Source organism: Cebus imitator, unplaced genomic scaffold (assembly GCF_001604975.1).
Source record: "Cebus imitator isolate Cc_AM_T3 unplaced genomic scaffold, Cebus_imitator-1.0 Scaffold283, whole genome shotgun sequence".
Taxonomy (NCBI): domain Eukaryota; kingdom Metazoa; phylum Chordata; class Mammalia; order Primates; family Cebidae; genus Cebus; species Cebus imitator.
Window position 1 is genome coordinate 919758 of NW_016107598.1, and position 13732 is coordinate 933489.

A 13732-nucleotide genomic window follows, 5' to 3' on the forward strand; every position below is an offset into this window, starting at 1 on the left:
GCAAGGAGACAGGGTGTTTGAAATTGCACTCTTGAAAAGATAAAGCAGTTTTTATAAGTAACAGACCCCCCCAAGATCAGAGAATCATAAGGCCATGTGCAAGCTCTTGATCTGAAATTTGTCATTGTTTCCTTGTATGTTTGCAGGTGGTAAACTCTAATATATACAATTATTTGATTTAACTCACATTCGGATGAGGCTAAATTAAAAAAAAAATGTTTTTCCTCTTGTTATAATTTTTCCAAATTCTCCTGTCCAAAACAACACTTAAGATTCTTAAGATTAGTCTGTCTATGGCTGCAAAACAGCAATGTGGATTGGGACAATTTTTTTTCATTATGGGAAATCACGAAAATAATTTTAACTCAGAATTATATATATGTATACTTAAATGTTTATATTAAATGTAACATTTATGTTAAATATAAATAAGTTTATATAAAATATAAATATATATCTTTTAAATATATACATATATACACACGCAAACCCAGCTCCAGCCCACTAATCTGTGGTGGAAATTTTGAAAAAGTTTCACAAATGACTCTGATGCTTCTTAGTTCCACTTAGAAAATCTTCATGAAGACTGTAATATTTATCTCTTCCTAGGTACACAGCTTTCATCTGGAAAGGATCAGTATGTACAGAAATTGATACTTTGATTGTAAGCTACCGTTACTACATACACATACTCGGGAGCCCTGCAGTGTAGAATTTAAGCCTGTGGACTACATGAGCTCATTATCCTGGTTCCTCAACTTAGTAAACATTTTTACTTTGGCAAATTATTTCTGAGCCTCAGTTTCTTTATCCACAAAAAAGGGGATTGTGAGCATACTCAATTTCTAAAATAATGAGGATTAAATGAGATAATGTGTATGGTTACAGCTCACTGAAGTTTAGATATTTTGATCTCATTTGGCTTTGGGAAATTATTGATGCTTTCAAAATTTTGTGAGAATGCAATGAGAACTGTAATATTCTAATATGCTTGGTAAACCCTCCAGAGTTCTGAACACATGGATCAACTGAGAATTGTTTGAGGGACTAGAAAAAGGTACATCAGTTCTAATGGCAAGTGCTGTAGTTTGCAACTGCCACATGGAATGCAGACTCTATGCAGACACCTAAATGAGACTCTTTCAACAGCTGAAGAAGAAAAAAAGTAAGAAATATACTTTCATAATTTCAAAAACTTAAATATTGAATGGAAATGCAGTTGAAAGAGAAACTTTTTTTTTTGGCATTTCAAGAGTTATTTTGTTTGCTTGTTTTTTCTTTCCCTTTTCTAATTACTGGTGTGGTGTGATATGGATTGTGCAATTATTCTGATGGTCATTATACAATGTAGCTGCTTAGCTGTAATAAAATCAAGCCTAGTTTGACATGGAAACTAACATAGGACATGCCTTGTCAGTTGTGTGTGGCATTAAATTTAATATTTATGCTGTCCTGACTCACTTTGGTTTTTAGGGGGACTGCTAAATTATGGGAAGATATCAAGGAGGCATTCATACTATGCTTGAGGCTCTGGCCCTCTCTTTTCTGGATCTCTGATGCATACTATAGAAACTATACTGGGAATTGGCCACCTGCAGATGTAGGAGAGACTCCTCTGCTTTTTGTTCATTTCCTCCCCTGCCAAAGGCAGAAATCCCTTTAGGTTTTTCAGAGATGGGTGCATTAAAATCATTCTTGTGCATCCCCTATGTACCAGACACTGTATCCTGTACAATAGATTATTCTATTTATTCCTTCCATTAGGCCATTTTACAGAGGAGGTGTTGATGTCTTAGAATTTCATGGCCTTGCCTAAGGGCAGAGGCTCTCAAGTGGCAAAGCAGGGATATCTGAGCTTTCTCACTCTGGATCCTCTGCCCTTCTACCATAGAAACAGAAAAACCTAGAGGTATGATAGGATTTTAGAAATCAAATTATATTTCCTCCTTTTTCATTTGAGGAATCTTAGGCATAGAGAAGTTAAATGATTTGCCTGAGGCACAGAGCCAGTTAGAAGCCTGACTGGGAAGAAACCTAATTTCTTTACTTTTAGAAATCTTTTATTTGAAAACTCCACAAAGCAAAGACTCAAGACCCATTCTAAACAGCTGTCTGCCATAGTGCCAATTGCATCTCTTTGTCTGGGCAGTATATTTCCATTTACCTTGTAGTTTAATGAAGTGAAGGGCTCCCTGAACCCTTAATGTTCAGTTTCAAGGCAATTGAGAAATTCATTTAAGAACCAATTTATCCACAAAGCTAGAACTCAAAATCAAAGGAAACAGAAAGGAAAGGAAAATCAACTGTTAACATCAGGCTAATGGTAAACATAAAATTCATATGTTTAAGAGAACAATTTGTTAAGATTATTAAAATGCTATATAAATATTGATATAGTTTGGCTGTGTCCCCACACAGGTCTCATCTTCAATTGTAGTTCACGTAATTCCCTTGTGTCGTGGGAGGGACCTAGTGGGAGGTAATGAATCATAAGGGCCATTACCTCCATGTTGTTCTCATGATACTGAGCCAGTTCTCTTGAGATCTGATGGCTTTACAGGGGGCTTTTCCCTCTTTTGCTTGATACTTCTCCTTCCTGCCATCATGTGAAAAGTACAAATTTGCTTTTCCTTCTGCCATGATTGTAAGTTTCCTGAGGCCTCCTCAGCCCTGCAGAACTTTGAGTCAATTAAATCTTTTTTCTTTATAAATTAGTCTCAGGCAAGTCCTGTATAGCAGCATGAGAATAGACTAATCCAGATATCTTTTAGTAATGTGAGATTATATTTATCCCATTTTCTTTGAATGTGCTTGACAGTTTTAACATATTTAGCTAAAATCTGTGTCCTTTTTCCATAATAAGGAGGGTATTATTTTACAAAATTATTATTTTTTAAGTATCTGAAGCTTCAAGGCATGAAGTTGTCTTTATTTTGTGTTCCATATTATAGCTGGAAATCCATTTTAATGCAATACAGTGAAAACGTTTATAAATATTTATCACAGAGGCATTTGCATGGAATTCTCATAAAAATCATACACACACACACACACACACACACACACACAGCCAAAGAACAACTGCAATAAATAAACTGATATTTCGAGAAGAAATCATTCATCGGTTTACACTGAATCCATATTTACTTAACCTATAGACTTTGACATCTGTAAAAGAGAATAATGGTTAGCAGTATGATTAATAGGAACTATGGGATAAAAGAATCACACAAATAAAATATGAATTTCTAATATATAATTTTAGATACTTTGTAACGTGTTGACAAAATGCACCAAGAATAAAACTGCCAGATAAGGCATACAAATAGGTAGATGAAGAAAAAATTAGTTTAAGTCTTAAATGCTCTGAAGTTTTCTATAGACATGAAGAAATTGTGGCTAGAGAAAGATCTTATTGGATTGTATGGATTTTGTAAAAACACATATTGACAAAAAGAATGTAGAATAGTGAGCAACATATATGAGCAACATATGTTATTTTCAAGCAATAATGAAAGCACATTTTTGATTATTACAGTAGCCACTCTTTAATGTTAATATGTGCTTTTAAATATAGTGCAGTAAGTACTATATTTGCATCACTGTTTTATTAAATGGCAGTCAATAGAAGTTTTTAACAGATGAAAGACTCTAATTGAACTCTGCATACAATTGCCTGTCTGTTGATGATAATGGCACATTTTTAGCCATTATCAAAATGCACCAAAATGGCACATTTATAGCCATTTTGCAAATTCAACCATAACTTAGATGTATCATTATTATGATAATTTTACTCAATTTGTTTTGGTTTAATTAAAAATCTAGATGAAAACAAAAATATGTCCTTCAAAGTTTACAAACCATTGATTTTTCCATCCTTCCTCTCATTGGTTGTTACCACTTGAAGGTTATTTGGTGTCAATGGAATTAGAAATTTAGACATACGTTTAAAAAACAACTTTGAATATTTTGATTATGGAAACCAGCATCTTTGTCTAATTCATGTTATAATTAAGATTCTTTAAAACAAATCAATATTTCAAATACCTACAGTCTAGCTGAGGGGAAATGGGAGATGAACAAGTGTATTTTGGGTTTTTAGTTAGTAGTTCTGTCTTTAACTAGAACGACAGCTTGTAGGAGATCATTTTCCTCTCCTCCAGACCCTAAATTTGACCTAGAGAGGCATTGTTGGAAAATGCCTGATGGTTTGGCAGAACTAAATTGGCGTTGTCTGGAAATTATCTCACTCCCAAAAGGGAATAAAAACCTCTCCAAACGCCTTCAATAAAGACGCTGGTGTCCTGGACGCAGCTCAGAAACATCACTTTAGCCTTTCTGGAAAGTGGAAACGCACAGGATGAAGCCTCGGATACACAAAGATCATTGCTCAGAAGCATCACGGATGGAAACAGTTTAAAAACTCGCTAGCATCAAACCTGCTAAGGAGATTCAGCAAAGTTACAGCAAAACAGCCCCGGGGAGGGTTTGGCGGGGCGGGGGACTTTCAAGGTTAAGAAAGCACCCCACGTCCCTTGCCCAGGTCCCTGGTCTGCAAGCCCGGGGCCACAGCCATCTGTGGCGCAGACATCCAGGGCAGGGAAGCCCCCCCAATGTCCCAATGTCGGGCCAGTGACCAAACGGATGCCTGTGTAATTAGGAAGGGATTTGAAAAAGGTCGAAAGGGTAAAGTCGCAAAATCCAAAGACTCAGTCCCCAGTCGCTAATATGTGTCATCAAGGCAAACGTTGGGCATTGGAGAGGGGTCGCGCCCTCAAGCGCGGGCCCCCAGCCAAACTGGCGCATGCTGTTACCTCTCCCGGCGAGCCCTGACGGCGGCTGGAACCAGAATCCACCAAGCCGAGTTGCAGCAACAGGTTCTGACCCTGCTTCGGCTCCAGCTACTTTTCGCGGTCTGGCAGCTCAGCCCCACCAACGCCTGTCCGCCGCGGACTTCCTGCTCCGCTCCGGGCTGCCCCGCCGCGCGGCCTGGCGCTGCGTGCTTTGCGCTCGCTTCGGCCTCCCAGTCCCCTTCAGATGAGACGTCACTCTCTGGGAGGCACCAGCTAGCCGCTGGGGTTCCGAAGAAGCTTTTCATATCCCGCTAAGGGGCACCCAGGTACATTCTTGTGAAACTCAGAATCCGAGTCCAGCAAAGAAAAGGAAGCATCCGTATGACTAGCAAAATCTTCATTACTTGGCTCCAGATCCTGGGCAAGTGATTTAGCCTCTCTGTGCCTCAGCTTCCTAGTTTGTAAAATAGAGATGATGATATTAATCAATAGGAGAAAACTGAGAATTATTTGTCTACGTCCAAAAGTGCCTGGAATGGTCCTGGTACAAGTTAAGCATTACATTAAATGTGAGCTATCATCATCTTTAAGGTTCTAATGGGACTGAGAGGTTCGTTGCATATTGCAGACCCTGCCTCTGTCTGAAGCAGACCCTATTCTTTGAGTCTTTGCAAAGATCTTTTAGCTTGCAAGCAAATCCCTCTGAAATTCTGGAAATGTATTCACAGCATAATCAGAAAGGGAAAGCAGAGAACCCTGGGGAGACTCACAATGGTCCTGACAGGACTGTCTGCCCAGTTGGATGTTGCTAATAGAGATCTCATGACTAAACTTTAATGGATTAACTTACAGGTTTATACAATTACTGAGAAGGGGATAATTAAAGGTGCTTTAAACGTGAGAAACCTGTGAGGAGACTAGTGGATTTAATCCTCTTGAGAGTACCTTAGGTTTGTGAAGAGTTGGTATATAATTATTTCTAATCCACACAGAGGCACCAAGGTTCAGTGACTTGTCTAAGATTACAGAGTGGTATTTAAATGAAAGAACAGCTCCAGAAGCCGAATTCTTTTATTTATCTACTACATTTCTGTGGCTATATCACTGGTACATGTGGGATACAGAAAGTAAAAGCCTATGGTGAGACAGACCTTTTAAAATAGGATTCCCTGGTCTTGGAATAAAGTTGCAGATTCTGACAAGTGTGTGGTGTGTGGTGCGTGTGTTTAAAACTGGATGATGACTACATTGAGGATCCAGGAAGGGGTATTTCTCCCAAGACTTTATCAAATTCAAGGTAAGATTACTGGTCTCACGTCTCTGAAGTTTTTCAGGATACTCAAGGCACAGAAAGTCATAGAAAAAAAAAAGACATTAAAGAGATAGCACAGGAGTCATGGCAGAGAATGATAAATTAGTTGAGTAAAATAAAACTAAGAAGAGAAAAACATTTTGTATTCAATCTCAGATTCTCAAATCAAAGTGCAAAAATAACTGTGGATCATTGCTCTACATAACCCCTCTTACTACTGGAAAAATAAGTCATTAAAATGATGAGAACAATAGCCATGCTTTTGATGAGACAGTGAGGTCATGTCTAGCTTGCCAAGATTCTATTACAAATTAAAAGAAATATAAAAGTTACATAACAATCATTTAAACTATGAGTCCATTTCTGTATCATGAAACAACACACTGCCAGAACTATTGTCCTGCTCCCCATCCCTACCATTGCACCACCACTGAAAACAACAGACTATGTCCATAAGCAGAAAAAATTATATAAAACTAGGAAAGGACCTAAATGCACCTCTCCCTCAGTACTTCTCCTGTAAACACCTACACACCCCACTTTAACTTCCACGCTTTCATTCATCATTCTTCGCTGCAACTGGTTTAATACTAGAGCTTGTCTTTCTTCCTCTGAGCTAAAGCCCATGTCTACAATGGCGAACTTTTCTTCTCACCCTTTCCCATACTTTCAGGATTCTCATACTCTCTCATATATTTCTTCTCTCCTTATTAAATGAAGTATTTCTGGCTTGTCAAGATCTTCCATGTAAAACAAAACAAAATAAAAATCCCATGGTTTTTCTGCAAGGCCTTAAGTGTGATACCTACATTATTCCTTCCCAGGAACACCTGCACTGTTTTGCAGTCCAATCTGTTGTTTGCATTTCCTCACTTCCCATCCACTTAGCAAGCCACTCCAGGCACCAGACAATCTTGCAAAAATCATCAATACTTCCATGTTGAGAAATATAATGGATATTTTTCGGTCTGCATCTTATTTGGCCTTTGAGCATCTTGATTTCTATCAGTAACAGTTTCTCCTCTTAGCATATATTTCATAATCCCCTATTTTTTGTTTGTTTACCTTGCATCTCTGGCTACACATTTTTTGTATCCTTTACAGGCCCTTTTTTATTTTTATTTTCCTACACAGCCATTTAACATAGGCCTTTCTTTCTCTTTTTCTTTTTCTTTCTTTCTTTTTTTTTTTTTTTTTNCAGGCTGGAGTGCAATCTTGGCTCACTACAACCTCCACCTCCCAGGTTCAAGCGATTCTCCTGACTCAGTCTCCCAAGTATCTGGGACTACAGGCACCTGCTCCCAGGCTGGGTTAATTGTTTGTGTTTTTAATAGAGAAGAGGTTTCACCGTGTTAGTTAGGATGGTCTCAATCTCCTGACTTCGTGATCTATCCGCATTGGCCTTCCAAAGCACTGGGATTACAGGTGTGAGCCACCACACTGGCCCTTTTTTCTTTTTCTTTTTTTTTAGACAGAGTCTCTATCACCAGGCTGGAGTGCAATGGAGTGCAGTGATGTGATCTCGGCTCACTACAATCTCTGCCTCCCAGGTTTAAGCAATTCTTATGCCTCAGCCTCCCAACTAGCTGGAACTAGAGGCACATGCCGCAACACCTAGCTAATTTTTTGTATTTTAGTATAGACACGGTTTCACCATGTTGCCCAGGCTGGTCTCAAACTCCTGAGCTCAGGCAATCCACCTGCCTTGGCCTCCCAAAGTGCTAGGATTATAGGTGTGAGCCACGGCACCAGGCCTAACATAGATATTTCTTTAAGGCTCAGTGCTAGATTCACTACTCTTCTTAATGGACTAATTTCTATGCATTCTTATCCACACAACTGGCCTCAATTACCACATATATGCAGGTGATCCCCATATTTACATCTCCAGTCTAGATTTCCTCTATAAGTATCAGACTCCTACTTGACAATGTTAATAGCTATCTCAACATCTCCTCAAATTCAGCATATCTAAAGCTAGAATCATGGTCTTCTTCCCAAAACCTACCCTAGCTCAGCTGATGACACTGCCATACATCCTTCTCATGGCTAGCTTAAACATGGTGGCACTCAGGCTACCACCTTGAACAACTGGCTGTATACCATATGCTGAAAGTGGCAGAGAAACAGGATGAAAGGAACCTGAGTTTTTGACAGCCTTAGAATGCTTCATCTCCAGTTTGGACTGGTCTACCTCACATTCCTTTTACATAAGAAAGGAATAAAAGTCCATCTGACAAAAAAGATATATATCATTATGTACTTTTATATATAAATTATTCACATAAGTGGAAAATCAGTGTAGCTTGATATAAACAGGAGGTAGATAATAAGACATATTAAATAAAATGTTATTAATTTTTACAAAGTTTGTCTATAGAACATTTTAAATTATCTTATATTCCACTAATAGTATGCCACCTTGTTCTCCATCTTGGGAAATATCACCTTAAGTAATATGAGGATAAACTGATATGTTACCTTGCAAAAGAGCAGAATATTGCAAACTACATGGAAGCTTTGGGGAGACAGTTCAAGAAAACATAACAGGAATAAGAAAGCAAACATGGACCCAAGAAAGGAACAGAAATGAATCAAGTGACTAGTGGGAAGGCAATAGAAAAGAAGAAGGGCAGAGGAGGCTATAACCTTAATTGTGGTCATTTTTGATCCAGTATTTTTGTTTTTAATTCAGTGTTGCTGCTGGTTTTGTTTATTTTTTTTCTTGATAGGCAAAAATCAGAGTTTAAAAATTGCATCAAAGATAAAAAAGACTTAAGAATAACCAAAAGGCAAAAGACATAAATGATACTATCTCAATTAGTAGAATTACAAAGAGTAAAGAAGTAGACGTTCCTAATAATCAGGAAAATGCAGATTAAAGTGACATTCAAATACCATTTTCTCATTTAAATTAGCAATAACAGATGCTTGCTGGATGGTTATAAAAGTAGCATAATCCTTTTAAAAACAACACTTTTGGAAAACATTTTAATTGTATAGATTAAAAATCAATAAAGATATTTATAGATTTTGATTTAGGAAACTCAGTTTTAGAAATATACCGATTGGAATCAATTAAAAGCTACAAGCAGAAAGTTATATACAAGTGTTAACTAAATAGTGGGAAACTAGGAGCACTCTGGTATGTTAACTCAGTGCAATTTATATGGCCATGAAAAGTTTTAATTATAATGACAATAATAACAAAAGAAAAGTAATGCAGGGTAATATTAAATGAAAATAAAGCAAACATGGTATTTTAGGTAAATTAGAATTATCTATGCAAAAATACACATTCTTATGGATAATGCTCAAATAAGCATCTGAATAATAGCAATTTATTTATTCTGGAGTCATGATCATGGATACATTTTTTTCAAAATTGCTATCCATAATAGTGTTACTATAATTAAAAAATAATCGGTTCTTTAAGTTGAAAAAGTTGCCAGAATGGAAATTGGGAGCGCTAGAATCTAGCCCAGTCTTTTCGTTTTAAATCCTTTACTTACATAGGCTTCCATTTTTTCAAATAATATGCTATGAAAAGATTCAACTAGTATTTTTCAAGTTGTAAGAGCCTATGATTCTAAATCCCAGTCTAGATAACTGTCTTCCTTTTGTACATTAGCTATTTTCTAGTTTTTCTGAAAGTTGGCTTCAGTCACTCAATAATATTGATTGACTCTCTACCAATCAGTAAAGTCATGTGCTAGTTTTTTGATGGGGAGTAGGTAGAACTTAGATAAACATGTGAAATACTATTCCTGAACTTAGAAAACTTGTATTTATGTCTGTTATGAAGAGGCAAGACATGTAAGATATGAACTACATGATCCAAAGAAAGAACTTTGGAATCAAAGGGAAAATATTATCACAGATAGAGGCATCACAGACATGACATTTGAGCTAGGTCTCACAGAAGTAATAAGTACATTTGGACTTCTCTGATGGGTATGAGAGTGGATACTTCAGGCAAAGGAAATACCGTGGCAAACTATGGAGCTAGGGAACCCTGAAAATTGTACAAAAACAGTTCTTAGCTTGGTTTGTTTAAAGCATAGGCTTTATGAGATAAGCAGAGAGAGTATTTGAATACCTTTCTGAGAAAGGGAATATGGTGAATTGTAGGTGAATTGTAACCATCTGCACAACTGCTCTCAAAAGCAATGGGAGGGGTTTTTGCAGTTGCTTGTCATGAACACTGAGAGGTGCCCCGTGTTTGGAGTTTAGCAACAGCCAACTCAACATGGGAGGGAAAGAACTGCATTAATGGAGTGAAGTGGCCAAACCGGTGAGTCTGAAGTCTTGTTCCTCATTCTCCACAGGCTGTATATGAAACCCAGCTAAAGCAAACAAATCCATATTCTCCACTGCAGAAATACAGGAGTCCTGAGAGAGTCTGAGTCAGGATAACAAGCCACTGTGCACAGAAATTAGGCAATCAGAGTCAGCACTCAGCAGTAGAATACAGTACATTTCTCTGAAAGGCCAGAAGGTACTGGATTTAGATGAAGAGTCCAGTTTTCACCTATCCTTTCCTGGCAGAGAGGCCCTGTCTTATTTTAACCTCCAAAGGACAAAATACCACATTTGCATGAAGAAGGGAAAAAAGAACAGTGCATTAAACAATGCATTACTTTATCCAAACAAGAAGAGATTGTGATATTATAAGTACACAAATGTCAAAGTTTTGTCTTTCCACCCCTTCCCACTATGAAGAATATCATCAGTTACAGAAAAATGAGGAAAGTATAATTGTGCTGTACATCAGAGTATAATATGCAAATGTGTGGTCATACTATGGATATTTATTGGTGGCTTTATTTACCAGTATATGATCAAAAGATGTTATTAAAATTCCTTAAGCTTTATTTTCCTTAAAATGGGAATAATTTCCCTTAAAATGAGAAACTTTCAAAAAGTGCTTTTGAAAATTATTGATAATATTGACTCTAGGCTCATATTTCATGCATCATGCTAAGCCCTTGTTAATTGTTACCCCCATTTAATCCTGAAAAGCACCCTTAAAAGAATTTTTACACTGTTGGTGGGAGTGTAAATTAGTTCAACCATTGTGGAAGACAGTGTGGCGATTCCTCAAAGACTTAGAAATTCCATCTGACCCAGCAATCCCATTACTGGGTATATATCCAAAGGATTATAAATCGTTCTACTATAGGGACACATGCACACAAATGTTCATTGCAGCACAGTTTACAATAGCAAAGACCTGGAACCAACCCAAATGCCCATCGATGATAGACTGGACAGGGAAAATGGGGCACATATACACCATGGAATATTATGCAGCCATCAAAAACGATGAGTTCGTGTCCTTTGTAGGGACATGGATGAACCGGGAAACCATCATTCTCAGCAAACTGACACAAGAGCAGAAAATTAAACACCACATGTTCTCACTCATAGGCGGGTGTTGAACAATGAGAACACATGGACACAAGGAGGGAAGCACTACACACTGGGGTCAGTTGGGGGGAAATAGGGGAGGGACAGAGGGGGGTGGGGAGTTGGGGAGAGATAGCATGGGGAGAAATGCCAGATGTAGGTGAAGGGGAGTAAGGCAGCAAATCACACTGCCATGTGTGTACCTATGCAACAATCTTGCATGTTCTTCACATGTACCCCAAAACCTAAAATGCAATAAAATAAATTTTTAATAAAAGAATTTTTAAACCCTACTTTACCTTATTTTCAAAGATGAGAAAACTGTGGCTTATAGCAATGATTTTTAAATTTCAATGCCAATTTTAGTGGAGGATTTTGTTTTTAAATGCAAATTCCAACTCTGTTCCTGAGGTGGGTCTGAGAGTCTGCATTTCCAACAAACTCCCAAGTAATGGCAATGCCGCTGCTCTACAGACGACACATAGGGCAACAAGGTCTTACTGAAGGTAATATTTACCCAAGTCACACAGATAGCAAGTGACAGGGACAGTATTGACCCCACATCTGTCTGAGCTGCAAATTTTTGTGATTATCCATTATGCCTTGCTAACTCTACACAGGGAAAATTGAAATTCATTCACATAGAACACAGGGAGGGCCTTTGATGAATGGTGTGGAAGTTAATTGAGGTCTAATCATGAATGCCTGGAGTGCTGACTTGGGACCGTCTCAAAGTAATGAGAAGCTTAAGCACCTGGAAGAAATTGGTGTCTAAATATTCTAGTTTCTTTTGGTTGTTATTCCAAAGAAAATGGTTTGGCCTTGTTTTATGTGTCACCACAATGTGAGTAATGTTTTGCTGACTACTACAGAATGATGTTAATAAATAATAATAATAATAAACAAAGATATCATTAGACTTCTTTTTTGGTTAACCTCTCTTTTATATTATACGTAATCTTGAAAGGTCCTACCTTTCTAAGTAGTAATTTCTACGTTACTAGTAGAAATTTCTATATTACATCGTATAAATTTCTAGTTGTATGTAATAATGCAAGGAAGTAATGTATAGTTCCATGCTTGCTTTTTATATCAGTAGCTCATTCTTATATTTAAGCCACTGTCTCAAAAACATCGTGGTTCACCAAATTGCAATAACAATTATGTAACAGGTAAAATTAAAGCAGCCACCTCTGGAAAAATATGTTATCCAGTTACAGTGAATGCTTAGGAAACAAAAACCTTACAATTCTTGGAAAGGCAATATTCAGAAATACCGAGAGGTATTAGAGTGAGAAGTATTTTTTCATTCAATACATTTTATTGACTCTAAAATATGTTTCTGGGTTTTCTGACATACCAATAATTTAGCTTAAATTAAATTCTATACTACCTAATTCACACACACTGAATCCACCTGTGTTCTTTAAATGTTAGAAGGAAAAGCATTAGATCTGGAACAAGAAAATATCTACCTAATTCACACACACCTAATAACACATAGGATATGTGTGAACCAAATGTTTCTGCCTTGATCAAGCAGGTAGGTTAGGGTGCTATTAACCAAAAGTAAAAATGCCAGAGGAGGATCGTGTTTTGTCACAAGAAAATTAGCTATTTTAAACATTTTCTCAGCCAAATAAAAAAAGAAAAGATTAGATATGGCATACTTTTTGATTTATCCCCTGCCTCTTTTCCAGCCTCTTCTTTCATCAGTCACCTTTGAGCTTTATGCTGCAGCCATTGTGAGCTCATACTCACACTTTTCTAAAATATTCACCCTCTCAGTACTAGGTATTTGCATATGCTGCTCTATGGTCTTGAACTTTACCTAAAGAGAGTATATTTCCCTCATGCCCCTTTAGCACATCACCCATACTTTTAAAATCAAAGCGTTTTAAAACACTTTCTTTGATCTCACCTGTGTTCTTTAAGCATGTACCTGTACAACTACACCTGATAGGCTCCTATTCCAATCTCTGCTTTTGAGCTCTCAGCTCTGATCTTTCCAATTATATCAGCCCTCTTCTAGAATGAAAGATTCCTTTAGAGTAAAGGCTAAGGCTTGCTATCGGAAGTTTTTAAACTTTTATTTAGCATGACAGCTTACATAACTCTATAACTAAAAGTAATCCAAAGACAATCTACAATGCTTTAGAACTCAGAAACTATGACTGCGATGACCTGCAAAAGAAAATGTTAGAGATTGTAGTAG

At 37.3% G+C, this 13732-nt stretch overlaps 1 protein-coding gene across 1 annotated transcript in view; it reads right to left on the reverse strand.

The window, feature by feature from the left end:
• Nucleotides 1-5211, reverse strand: part of NPFFR2 (neuropeptide FF receptor 2) — a 106216-nt gene extending 101005 nt beyond the window's left edge. Inside the window, exon 1 of the mRNA XM_017501625.2 lies at nt 4818-5211. Coding sequence (XP_017357114.1) covers nt 4818-5101 — 284 coding nt within the window. The 5' untranslated portion in view covers nt 5102-5211. The remainder of the gene's footprint in view (nt 1-4817) is intronic.
• Nucleotides 5212-13732: the final 8521 nt, after the last annotated feature.